Source organism: Odontesthes bonariensis, chromosome 20 (assembly GCF_027942865.1).
Source record: "Odontesthes bonariensis isolate fOdoBon6 chromosome 20, fOdoBon6.hap1, whole genome shotgun sequence".
NCBI lineage: Eukaryota > Metazoa > Chordata > Actinopteri > Atheriniformes > Atherinopsidae > Odontesthes > Odontesthes bonariensis.
In genome coordinates this window covers 26,136,559-26,150,351 of record NC_134525.1, presented here as the reverse complement: position 1 = coordinate 26,150,351, position 13,793 = coordinate 26,136,559, and the positions used below count along the sequence as shown (strand labels likewise).

The window sequence follows — 13,793 nt, the reverse complement described above, 5'->3', positions numbered from 1 at the left end:
CAGTTTCACCGGGCTGAATTTACACATTTATGTATTTAAAGGGCAGAACTCCAACAAAAAAGGCGATGTGATTGATCCCAGATCCATTTTGTTCATATTTCTTCATATGACTGTCCAATTACAGCCAAAGAGACATGGCGTTGAACCACCTTGTTGCCTTTCAACATAAATCGTAAGGATGTCAGGTGTCAGTCCGCTTTATATTTAACGAAGGCTGCTGACATTTAACAATAATACAGACAAGAATTAATCAGTCAGTCAGAAGGCAGAAAGACTAACTACTCCGCTGACAGGAGCCTTAATAGATGGGAATAAAATTCAGCAACCAAAAGTCATGTTGTGTTCACCACACTCGCTGTGCTTGAAGCTCTTGCTCTATCCGCCCACATGAATGACCCAGAGGTGATCAAAAATTCACCATAGCCATATGTTCACTGTGGACTGAGAGCATTAAGTGGGAGCTCATTTCATATTTTCAAGGGTTGTCTTAAGGCATTGGAGGACAGAGAGAAATGTCTTTGATGTAGAAATGCACTGAAAAAAAGATGGTGAACAGTCAAGAACAGTTAAGAATTCTGCACCCTGCTAAATGATTTGAAATTCATTCACTTTTCATTTTGAAGGATTTCTTCATTTAAAGGTCACAGAAGCATCAGTGAATAGATTCAAGTGTTACTATGTTTCTATTTTTTGAAAAGCAATAAAAGCAAGACACAGAATGCACAGATGTAGAAGCTTTAATTAATTCGATATTCAGTGCTGTGACTCTGGCTCCGTTCACTGTCTCTGTCCTCACAACCAGATATATGTCGGTCAGAAGTTGTGAGGAGGGCAGCTGAAAAAAGCTGTGTCCATCAGGATGACTGACATACTCTGGACAAAAGCAGTCTAGTTACAATGTACCTTCAGCAGTAGAAAAAAAATAAATAAATGGAATTGATTTCACTGCCTGCCTCAGTTACACCAGAACTCAGAATTCACAAGATATGAGCAGCATCAGTTTTGTGTGATTTACATGTAATAAGATAAACAACTGCAAGGATGCAATCACAGTGAGTCCCACGAATATTTCTGAAAGTTCGAATTTAATGGAAACACTCTCAAAGTCCTAGTTGATTGGATAGTTCAATATGAAATGGTGAAAGGCATCTGAAATATATGCACAGTGAAACGTGTCTGTATATTCTTGCAAAACAGCTGCAGGAAGCTTGGTGATGTCTCTTGTAAAAAGAAGGGTTTTGTAGTCTTTGAGGGAGACGTTTCCATCCGCCCCTCCTTTATTTGTCACATTTAATCCATAAAAATTTGAGCAAAAAACATAAACATTTTTTTCCTTTTCCCTGTGAAGCACAGAGCCAAGCTATCACTGACCAGTTGGCAGTAGCAACTCCTTCAACTGGCCCATTGCTAATAATTAAAATGTCTGCGAGTCAGATCCAATTCCAACTCTTTTGAAACACCTCCCTCTTGTGTCCAGCTTGAAAACTGCACTGCAAAAAGGGAAAAAATAAGTAATCTAATTGGTGTACCACAATGTCGCCACTGCTGCACACTTCCCTCTGAAAAATATTCTTTTTCTGGGTTCCAAGTGGTCCACACCGCCATTGTGAGGCTTTTGGCTCAAAGTACAGTACAGATAATCCAACAGTTTCTGTCTCTCCACTGGCTGTTTTAAGACAAGGTAATGTAGCATGGTTTTCAGTATCATCTGAATGTTGTATTGTTCATGCTAGATTTTGTGTTTTATGGAAAGCCAAAAGTTTCTCATTTCAATTACTTTGCCACACCGCCTTGTTTCTATTGATGGCCTCTTGGTTTTAAATAACAGTTTCAATTAGCCATTAAATAAGTGCCACCATCTGGTGAAACACCTAGTGGTCATTTTGAAATGCCAGGTGGCACTCATTTAACGCCTGATTGCATTTGTAACAGCATTTCTTAATAAACACCAAGTGGCCTTAAGGTGGAGGAAGGAGGAGGACTAAGGGCAGAGCGTGCTATTCAAATTAATAAATGACAAGTATAGACACAAAACTAGAGCTTTGGATCTTACTGAGTAAAATTAAAGAAGAAAAAATCCGCACTGCCCTGTTGAACAAAACCTTGTAAACCTAGAATTACTCAAAAGCAATACTAGTTTTCTGTTAAGATGTGCCAGGAGAAATATAAATCCAAAGTAAACTAAACTAAATTCTGGTCCATCTAGTCAACATTGCCTTCAGTTTGAGAAACTATATACAAACTAAACGTGAACAAAAGGCCAGATATATTTCTCAGAATGACTAAGAAAAGGCAACTGCTCTAAAACTCATTACGGAGAACAAAACAAGGTTATTACAGATACGAGCTACAGCGTTCTACACTGACAGAGAGCTTACAGAGGTGTACCGCACAAACCAATTCACAGCTGCCCCAAAGGATGTTTTGCTGAGCAGCAGACAGCTAAGCAACCATTGTTTCAAATGGGACCTGAGTGCCAGATGCCTGTCCAGTCGGTCTTGAAGTGTTATGGGCCGAAGGAAGAAAGCAGTCTCAGACGAGCAGTAAACTGCTAGTCCTTACGTATAAAGCAAACACTATAACACACTGTACGGACAGTGGTCAAAGGCCCCACAATAAAGAAGCGAGAGACAGTTAGACTCCTCAGGAGGAGGACTGAAAGCTGCTTAAAACCAAGTCACAGTTTTCAATCCAGATTTCTGGAATAATTAAATCACTACTGTAATTTGATATGTTCATATCTCAGCATATTGTCTTCATGGACCACCGAGCTTTACATTGTTTAAGCGCAACATATCTCTTTGTACGGTGTTTTATATTTCATGTAGCTGTGTGTGTACTCGTCTGCTTTGATTCCAAGCTACTAAATAATCATTTATACTGCAGCAATATAAGCTCCCTTCAGGATTTGATAAAGTAAGATTGAATTTAATTTAATGATAATTAATTATCCTTTGACCCCTATTTTTTTTAGGTCATAATGAGTCAAGTTTAGTGCTGTAGCACATTTAAAAACCCAACACATCATTGCCCAAAGTGCTGAACAAGCATCATATAACACAAACACAATGAACACGTTTAAAACAATTAATAAAGAAAAAAAATTTAAAAGCAGTGTTAAAACAGATAATAATGCCAGAGATCTGAAGAGAACTAGCAGGTAACATCATAACATAACACTTACGTCAGATTTGTCCAGTTTTAGCTTTTTTCTTCTCTGGCTCTCTGTTGAATTAAAAAAAAAAATATTCAAATTCCTCTCCTCACAAATAAAGCTCTTAAAGGGCAAGTTCAGATTTTTCAAACCTGGACCTTATTACTAGCATAAAATAGGTTCATCTCGTCACAAATAACAGTTTGGTGAAAGTTGGCGTCCTTCGGAAGATATTTAGATCACTCGAGATCCGCGTATATCCATATAACGGGAGAGAACAGGACAGACAATACAGCCTCTAAATAAGGCAATATCTGTCTTTATTTCACCAACACTTTAAGACGGATGAATGAATGAACGCGTGCTATTGCACTGTTAGTTCAGAGCTGCCGTGTTGTTGTTATCTGGGGCTATCGGGGGGCTTATGGGAGCTTTCTACACACGTCTACTGGGATGACTTCATCGATAACGACAACGGCAAAAAGAGAAAACACGACATCAAAACGGTAAAGGTAGGTACCCTGGGCGACATGAATCGTCGCTGATTGGACTGGTGGTGATTTGTCCTTTCAACCGGAAAGATTATGGTTTACATGTTTTCAAAATATGAGCGCTGCTCTGACAACGTACGCGCGGCTATTAGAGTATTTTGATGCGAATATCCCGTCTTACATGCTACTTTATCTCTCGATGTTAACAAAAAAAATGTTATTAAACTTTATATGGAAGAACAAAAAACACTATATTAAAAAAAAAAATTGTAATATTGAACTCATATGAGACATTTACACTTTAAATAATACTTTCAAAATAAATTGGATTAAATAATTTATCAAGAACTGGTCAAATAATGATTCCCATGATGATCAAGGGAAGTGTGAGATCAGCAGCAGATTAAAATGGAGCTTGGAGCCCTGATGGGGACACAGCAGGAGTATCAGGAAGGCCCTTTTTTTTTTTTCCCCACCGGGACCAACTCTTAAAACCTCTGCTCATGGGCCAGAGAGGTTAACAGTGAAGAAGGCAGGATTGCGGTGCTCGTTAACAGAAGACGGTGTAATCCTGGACGAAGCATTTCTGCACGCCAGTTGTTGGCAGAGTTCACCTGTGTTACCTACTGATGCTGTGTATGACATCACCAGCTAAGTTGTTGCCAACATTCAAAAACAGCACCCCAGCCCACCAGTGGCAATCTCTAAAGATTTCTGCCACACCTGTCTTCTGTACTTCGATTTTCTGTTGCTTTTAGTTTTCGTTTGTCTACCCATTACAATAGCACGTCAATTATTTATAATTATTTATACGTGATAATATTATTATTTCCTTTTGAAATAAATAAAGTATATGTGAATTGCTGAAGTGTTTAGGAGACTGACGACCTGAATAAAGTGTCGTGGTCCTTGCAGCCGCTCATCATCTGCGAGGCAATTCGTCGATGATTAAATATTTCCACAACTACAAGATATTTAGATGTTTTTAATTGAATTCAAACCTTTATTTGAAAAGAATTCAAACAACAAAAATACACAATGTGAAGAGATGACTGATTGAAACATTGTTTTAGTCTTCACACAATGGGCAGCACGTGGTCAGGCCTTTCAGGAGGCTGCCTCAGAAGCTCAAAAGGGACCCTGGGAAGCTTTTGATTCATGCGATTTCATCTCAGCCACGAAGAAATTCTTAGGTAATCCGCATCAAATTAACACATTTACAAAGCATCTTAAACTTTTCCACCAGCTGGGATCAGACGTGCTCACCGTTCACCTTTTCTCAAGTGTACCTAAAGAAAGCAAGTTTCCAGGAAAGACATTATTCAGAGGCAGAAATGGACCAGCTTTATTAATCGACTTAAACCCGTTAGATATAGCCGCTTCACACAAGATTGTTTTCTGGGAACAGAAGCATTGAGGCTGTGTCGGTGCACAGAAGCTGCACACTTCATCACACATTCAAATAAATAAAACTGAATATCAGCACATGCAGAAAGTTCGAAGAGGAGGAAACTGAAACCTAACACTAGGGATGTGTAATGATATAGCCTAATAAGCTTATAAACATGCATCAGATGTGGAGCTGAAACAGTGTCAGGGTACAACGGCAGAGCCGACTTCCATCCCGATGCCTTTTAAGTTGTAAATACCCCCCCCACCACAGAGTTCCAATAAAAAGCTGTCTGCCCCATCTCGCCAACATGCAGCTTACACAGCAGGTCATTACAACGGCCAGATGACGGGTGGATCGTCGCATTGGACAGAAGTGAGCTCAAGCAAAGATTACGTCTGAAATGGTTCAACTCAAACTGCCGCTGGATTCGTTCCGTCACTCTGAACCAGCTCGACGCCGACCGAACAAACCATCCCGCTTACAGATTTGGAACGTTTCTGAAGATTCTCGGCGAGTACACAAATGGAAGTGTATGCAACCCGCAGGTACAGGGGTCACACTTTGACTTTATGCCTCCAGAGAAAAATAAATAAATTTTTATGTAATGACCACCAGTGGGATTGAAATTTTCTGAATTTTGGTAAGGGACCAATGTTGAGGTGGTCAACGGGTTCAAAGCCTGTTAGAAGGAGCGACAGTTCTAAACACGAGTCGCTGCGATTAAAAACCTTTTTGACACGAATACGAATAGTAAATTGGTCTTTACTGTTGCACTTTAAGGGGTCTGCAAATCCATTTCAAAATGATTCTTGGTCAATGAAAAAAAGTTTAAAAAAAATAAAGTCTCCAAGTACACGTTAAGATCCCAATGCCCTACATTTCCCATAACGCAACCCAATCTTTCAGAACACCATCCGTCTCACTTGCCTTGTAAATGGCTACATGTCTCAGTCAAGACACCTGCGGTTTATTCAGTCTGACAAATTCCCCGTTTGTCATCCAACTGGTTCCAATCCCCGATCGTGGTACACTGGGATCAATAGTTCTGGTCCTGGCAGTTCACCGAGTCAACCAGTAAGAGCTGCATGTACAAGGTGATCGCAGACAGATGATTTTAATCCACTCAATGCCACAAAACCCACTTTAGACATAGAAAGAAAATGAAAAGACTGGAGTGCAATCTTTAAATCCTTTGACATCAGTGCTTTTAGGATTCTGCCATTAACCCTGATAATAATGATTATGTCACTGCGACATCCCCGGCATCTTTTCTTAAAACTTGAGGACACTCCTTCTGAGACAAACAGGATACTTCAGAAGCAGCAAGTGATTACCGTTGAGATTTTTTTTAATAAGAAAGCTGTTCTGGCATTCGAGCCTTACTGAACTGAGTCCCACAGGACAAGTCATGTGACCGATGAGACGAACACTAACCTAAGACGCACTGCAAAGAGCTGTCGACTGCAAAGCATGAAATTACATGAGCACACAGAGTTTCATACAGTATAACTGAGATTCTGCTAAAGTTTATCGGTTCAATTTTTCCTCTTTTTCTGACTTTTTTTCACAGCACCCGACATGGTGTCACCAGTTTGCAGTCCTTGTATGTTTGAGTTTATGATCTCTATATATCTGTCATTCTTAAGAGGTCCAACGCCACCAGGTCACCTTCATGCGGTCCCACACAGCATCGATAGAGTCAAAGGCGGGGCGCACATCCAGGATGGAGAACTGGTAGTTTTCTTTGTTGATTTCACCATCGTAGTAGTCGATGATGTAGCGCACCTCTTTCCCACAGCGGTCAATAATCCAGTCGTGGCGGTCAAATGGAAGCTCATACCTACAAAGAAGAGACATTCAGTTACCAAGGTTTAGGCCGCTCTGTGCACTGAAACACTGAGACTTAAGCACAAACCACCTTCCAGCTACTGAGTTAAATTGGTGCTACTCTGGTAGAAACATGGGGCCTCACGCAACAACCGTTTCTACGAACAGATTTGTTCTTAAATCGTGCGTATGAGTGATTTCAGAGAATTTGAGCGTTCATCAATGTTTTCGTATTTTACGCTTTCTTTCAGGTACGAACAGAATTTACGAGTGATCCAGAGCTGTCGTAGGAGTTTCGTAAAAAAAAGTCCGCTGTTATTCCAATCAAGTTTGCTTGACTAATGGATTGTATATTTAATTACTTTGAAGCAAACATTAATAAATATATACATTATACCCCATAATTATGCTGACATTATTCTTTTTTATTTAAATTATGCACTAATTGAAGGTTAATTTGACTCTGTATATAACAAGGTCAATGGGAAGTGTAACCAGAGGCTGACTTGCTACTTTTGGATGCCTTAGTGCGTCAGGCTCTTGGGAGAGAGCGTGTGTGCCGAGGCCTTGTAGATATCCTGCGGAGACAGACGAATGGCTGACATCGCGATTTAGATTGCCAAGGACTGTGGTGCTGCAAATATGCAGCTTGTTAGGGCCACAACTCCAGAGAAAAACACGTCGATGAAACCCAATTCCATCACACATCCAGGTCCTCACCACCCTTGGATTTTTGGCCACGGGAACCTTTCAGAGGGAGATTGGAGACAGATCGGGGGTGTCCCAGTCCTCTGTGAGGCGTGGTCATCAAAACTCTCATCAGTTTATCACCCATGGTGATAAATTTTGGGCGTTGAGTATGCAAATTTACCATCCTCGTGCACGTGCACTTAAATACGCACGGGTGGCATTCATCATTTACGCAGGTCGTTTACACACTTTTTCCGAAGATAAGAGCGTTTGTTGAATCTGACGTGGCGTGTTCGTACGAGACCTTCGTACAAAAAAAAAGTAAGAGAAATTTAGAATAAAAATACGAAAATGTTCTTGCATGAGGCCCATTGTCTTGTTTAATCCATGGACTTTTCTTTTTCTAAAAAGCTGCTGCTCACATTCGATGCACTGTGACTCAACCCCAACCTCCAGTAGTAGATCTCAGCGAGTTGTGTTAGCAGCAGCTAATGTAACGCTGCAGACACACAGCAGACGTCTCAATTCCTTCTAATTCTCCAACTTGCAAACACTGACATGCTGGTGTTGGTTAGGTCATGAGCTCAATAGAATACCTCACAAATCTAAAAGCTGCATAATTTCAAACTCTAATGGTATTTTGGGGTTGATACTTTCACTTTCCTTCATTTTTGATGAATCCCACAACATTTTTAACCTCTACCTTCAACACCAACGCACAAAGTAATGACAAAGCATAACCCGCTTACCCCATCCAGTGACGGAAGCGGGCCCTGGGTGAGAACTCTTTGGCCTTCCCCCCAAACCGCTTCAATGCAGGCCCACATGGACACTCACTGCCAGAGAACCAGAGGCAAAATATTCAAGCAACTTTCAATATCTCCATAAGAAAGCAGACCAACTAAAATTCATGAACAATTTGTTTGATGAGTCAGTGTCACTTACCCTGCATGCAAAGCCTCCCACTTCAGGATCTCCTGCCAGGCCTGCTCATTGTTCTTATTGTGGATTTTAATGATGTTGGTCATGTCATCAGAAGCGAGGTCATCATCACGCCAGCGCCACCTGGGCACACGAAAAAACACTCATGTAAGAGATCTGTAAGTGACAACGCCGAGTTTTTTTACTGACATCAAACCTGTGAGCTTTCAGGGTAGGTACGTAATACTCTCATACGGTACTAACACTCTTCAAGGGTTATTGGGTGTACCTTGAGGAGATCATTTACATGTACAAGGTGGAGCTAATCTGTTCACCAATCCAAAAAGATGGACACCGCATTGAGGTGTGGGGTGGAGTGGCTCACTCCACTCCCTAAAAAAGACTGCTATGAACAGAGGTGTGTTTTCGTGGTTCAGAAAGGTGCTGGAGTATTTTAATCCTGTTTTTTTTTTTTACTAAAGGATGTCGAAGACATTTCATCAACAGCTCAGAACAGCACAGCTCCTGGTCTTTAGAGGTTAAAGGACACCGGACATCCGCTCAGTGTGCACTGACCCCTTTCGCAGCATGGCATTCCAGAACATCTGCTCAGATGGATAAACCCAGTTCCTCTCTGTCCCATGACGAGGAATGGTAGACTCCTCCCTGTTGACGGACAGACTAAAGGGCTGATCTGGAGCTGGCATTTGGTTAGGGGGGGGCATCTTTACACAGAGAGAAAGAAGATAAAAAACAGTCAACCGTGAATATTTGACAAAATTTATGATAAAAAAAAAAATAAATAACAAGATTCAAATACAACAGAAAAATGCATCAACCCGGGAGTGTGAAACAGGTGTGAATAACAGCTCTAAGTCTTTATACAACACGCTGACAGTCAGCCGTCGGGCACATTCGGAGCGGCTCAACTTTTTGCACCTAGCTCAACTTTGCTGCCGTGGCTGTCAGTGCAACAGATCACTCTTAATAGTTCAGAATGGGGAGGCAACAAAGATGACAGAGAGCTAACAGCTAACTTTAACATATTGCAACCAATCTCTTTTCAATTGTAATAGTAAATCTACACCTATGTCTTCATCACATCAACTATGTAAATGTTCTCTCTTTGCTTGTTTTGTGAAGCCAGCTGTCTATTTTGGATTTAAATAAAAAACAGAGGCCTTTAAGACCTCTTTTAACCATTTAAATTCACACGAGTTCCTCACTCCCTTCCCCATCACAGACCCTTCCTCTTTGCTCTCTAAGATGGTGCTGATACCATGTTTGCTGGATCAATGTCACTGTTCATGCCGGCTGCAGCTTTCATGGGACACTCCACAAACTCGTAGGCCCGGTCCTGGTGGACTGGACCTGCCTGTGCTTGCTGCGTCGGGAAGTCTGACGGAGGAGCCACTGGAGACAAAAGCAGATCATTGAGGTTTGTTGCACCATACTTATGCACTTATACTCCACAATTACTCGCGTACCTGTGACAGGTTGAGCTTGGTGCATGGGGCACTCCGAGGGTGGAGACACTAGAAGAAGATTCGGTCAAATTACAATATGTGGACACAGTTTTAAACACAACCCATTTTAAACACAGCATCATGTCAGGATAATTATAATAGTGCATTACATACCCTTGACAGGCTGGACTTCTTGGTGCATTGGACAGCCTTGAGGTGGGGCGGTCATCATGGCCTCTGCCCTGACTGTCGGAGCAGAAGGTGTAGACATGGAGGCTCCCATCCTGCCCTTTCTAAACAGACAAATAAGACATCCAGAAAATGACATCTCTCAAGCCAACGCCCCTTTCCAATAAAGTCAACCTATCACGTGCACAGCAGCTGAGCCGCTTCAGAGGAAGAAAACAACTAAAACTATTGTTCGTTTTTGCCATAGAATTTTTTTTTTTCCCCTCCTATTCAACTTTTTACAGTAAACCGAAGAACTTTATTTTTCTAAACTCTTTATTTACATGCCTAACAGTACAGAGAATAAGTCTAACAGGGGGGAATTTTACACTGTAAACTTAAACTGTCCTCGGTTCTTTTAGAATGTAGTAGACCCAGTTTTTAGTTTGGGCGTTGTCCATTTTACCCATAGCTTTGTGTGGCTCTTTTTTCTCAGTGATCTGACCTTGGTGGGTCGAGCTTAAGCCCGTTCCTGATGATGACTTTCCTACATGCGACTGTAATAATCCTGGAGATGCACCGACCCCCTCTTTAAAGAATACCGCCGATCCCAGTAGCACTATTCTCGGGTTCTTTTGGGATCCTGTATCCTAATACGCTTTCCAGATCTAAATGCTAAAATGTTATATTATCCCAAAATGTTTTAAGCTTTCCACACGACCAAAAGACGTTAATGGCATTCTCCTGAGCCCGTTGCCTCCAGCACTGTTGCTGAGTATCCGAACATTTATAGCCTATTTAATTTGAGTTGTGATAAAGAAACGGATTTAATTCTGTCCATCTTTTGGAGCGGATTGAAGACAGCCGTGTCCTGCACGCGGAATGCTAGTCACCCTCTGACATTTCAAGGTTTAGCTCTTTTTCCCCACAGCAGTTTAACATGCAGTGTATTGTAGCCACTGCAGAAGTATAGAGGCAGTTTTACTGCAATAACCGTGTCTATAACTTCATTACCTCCTTAATTTCTGTATTGTGAAAGTGTCTTAACAGCAGATATCTACACAGATCGTTCTGTGCGCAGCGGTCATTCCTTTTTCTTCTCATCTACTCCAGGTTTAAATTTTGCATTATAATATGGCCACATCAGTAGTTAACCAACTTAGGCCTAAGTTGCAAACTTTTTTAATCTTGTGCGCATTACTCAAGTGATTTGGTCATAAACCAACAACAGCAAAGAAAGTAAGACACTTCTTATTCTTACTTATTTTAGAGAGTAAATGTTAAAATATTAGTTTACAAGACAAAAAAAAACATTAAGTTGAAGTTTGAAAAAAAAAAAAAAAAAACACAGACTATTTAAATATACAGATCTCTTCCTTTAAAATGAAAAATCTGTTGTAATTCTTGTAGGAATTGTAGTGTCTTTTTCTTTTCATCAGTAATCTTGTTAAAATGAAATAAATAACGTGTCGTACCGCATGCTGACTTTAGTGTTTGGCTTTCAATAAGCTGCACAAACGATGTGTTCTTTCTTAGGAGTCAGATATTTACTCAGTCAGATATATTTAAGCTTACTTAACTGAATTTTCACTCTGCAGAACGATTATAAAATCCCTGCCTTTACAATGCCGTACAAACCAACTGCAGGTCAGAGCATCGCTTTCTGCAGTTCACAGACATTTGTGGTCGAACCACCAGACGAGTTATCCCCACAGACGTTGGGGCAACAGCAGAACATGAAATTTGCAAAGCTTGGCTTCTTTGCCTTATTTTTTTACCTTAGAAACTGTAGGATGAAACTGATCTCCTTGCCTGCTGATTCAACATCTTGTCCTCATCATCAACTTGGCCCCCATAGTTCAAAGGACCAAGTGAGGCTCGAACAGTGACTGAACACATGATTACTGTACTACTGCTTTTTATCTATTTTTCTAAATGCATTTGCGCAGGTGGGCGTAAATGATCCTTAGGTGCAACTAATGTAATCCAATAAACTGCAAAGATGTTTAGGGGTAGTTAGATTTCTGTTAAACTAAGCAGATTTTTTAGATCTGTACTCACAGAAGATCTCTCCTCTACATTTTAGTTTTCACTGGGTACACTGGAAATTAAAGGTGTTTTGCGCTTTTATCATTTCAACTTCAAGATAACATGTTTGTGAAAGAGTGTTATCAGAAAAAAAGGTATTCTGGCTGGGGTTTAAGTTGACGTGGGATCCGAAATAGCCGTTAGCGTCATAACACATAACAGTTACAGAGCCGGGCACGCACAGGCATTTCAAGGTGCCTTACGTAATGGTAGCTGGAGCGATTGGAAGAAAAACATAGTAGCATTTGCAATGTGGACTTGTGCAAAGAAAACAATGTTGATAGTCAACTTATTTTGAAACAGATGTATCATTAAGGGAAGTCAGCATTCAGAACGGCTGACCGTTAAGCTGACATAACACTAAGCCATAGTGAAACTAACCTTCAGCTGGCTACGCTAGCATAGCCTGACCCCAGAACCCCGTATCGATGTCACGTCTACTGTTTATTCTCCGATTGTGCCAGACCTTAAGGACTAAAATTAAACGCAACAGAAGTCTCTGGTTCAAGTTTTCTACCTATTAGCTTAGTGCTACTTTCCGCAACTACCTCTGTTAAACGTTAGCCAAGCCACCTAGCTTTTCAGGGGATGTGTTGAGTAGTTTCTAGAAACTTCCTTTTAACACAATCTTATCCAGGCATGTATTCATCTCTCAAGGCACTTCTTTTGGTTTCAGGAAAAAAAATAAGACACAAGAGAAATAACTAACCTGTGGATGTCAGCTCAGATGCGATCTTTCGTTTTGTCTGGCTTGTTTCCCAATGTCAGCGTGCTGGACGCAGCCAGATAGTTGTGCAACTAAGCACGTGCTTTACGCTAATCACCTACGTCATCACGCAATAGTACGTCGCTGCATTCGAAGGCAACAGCAAACTCCGAATTTCAGATCTTCATTAGAAAAAAAATTAATAAAAAAATATTATTTGGTAGTTTATGGTAAACTTTCCCAGCTACGACTTTTAAAAAAAGCGGGGGATATACACAGTAAACGTAAATCATTTATTTTTCAATTCTCTGGTATGAAAAATATTTTAAGCTTATATTACTTAACTTGTTTTTTCTACAGCGATGGGATACCATAATTGTCAGAAGTGTCGGCATGCGTTTATCACCATTAGTTAAGCATCAAGGCAAAGCCGGAGACGGCCACATTCATTTCTCCACTTTATGGAATAATGTATGGAGCTCCAAAAATTATGTAATTAAAATTCCCACTTCCGAGGTTCTTCGAATTCACCCTAGAGATGCACCATTACACATATCGATGGATTACGGTTCTCTTTGTATTTCAGCCGGTTACATGTCAGTGGGGTTTGTTTACTACTACAGTAATTTCATAGATTATCTTAAACATGTCCCCAGCAACTAACAACGGGACTACTAAAATTGAAATATGGATTTCTTGAATTTAACACCTGTGTTTGGCTCATACTCGTTATTTATTAATGCATATATCAATCTAAAAGTTTGTTGTTATCAAAATGCCATAATTCAACAGCCCTAAACTTTTAAAATGAACATGACAGGACATAACATTGTGACTGACCAGTAGAAGGCAGCAAAGTGCCATCTATGTCTTGTGATCATTTCATAAT

The 13,793-nt window shown here is 40.5% G+C and overlaps 1 protein-coding gene across 1 annotated transcript; it reads right to left on the bottom strand.

The window, feature by feature from the left end:
• Positions 1–4,610: 4,610 nt before the first annotated feature.
• Positions 4,611–13,015, bottom strand: hccsb (holocytochrome c synthase b). The gene is made up of 8 exons (XM_075452277.1): positions 12,908–13,015; positions 10,117–10,235; positions 9,964–10,011; positions 9,756–9,889; positions 9,053–9,201; positions 8,501–8,620; positions 8,305–8,391; positions 4,611–6,878 (listed from the first exon to the last, which is right to left on the bottom strand). The coding sequence occupies exons 2-8, from the start codon at positions 10,223–10,225 to the stop codon at positions 6,680–6,682; spliced, it is 846 nt and encodes a 281-aa protein (XP_075308392.1). The 5' UTR covers positions 10,226–10,235; positions 12,908–13,015; the 3' UTR covers positions 4,611–6,679.
• Positions 13,016–13,793: the final 778 nt, after the last annotated feature.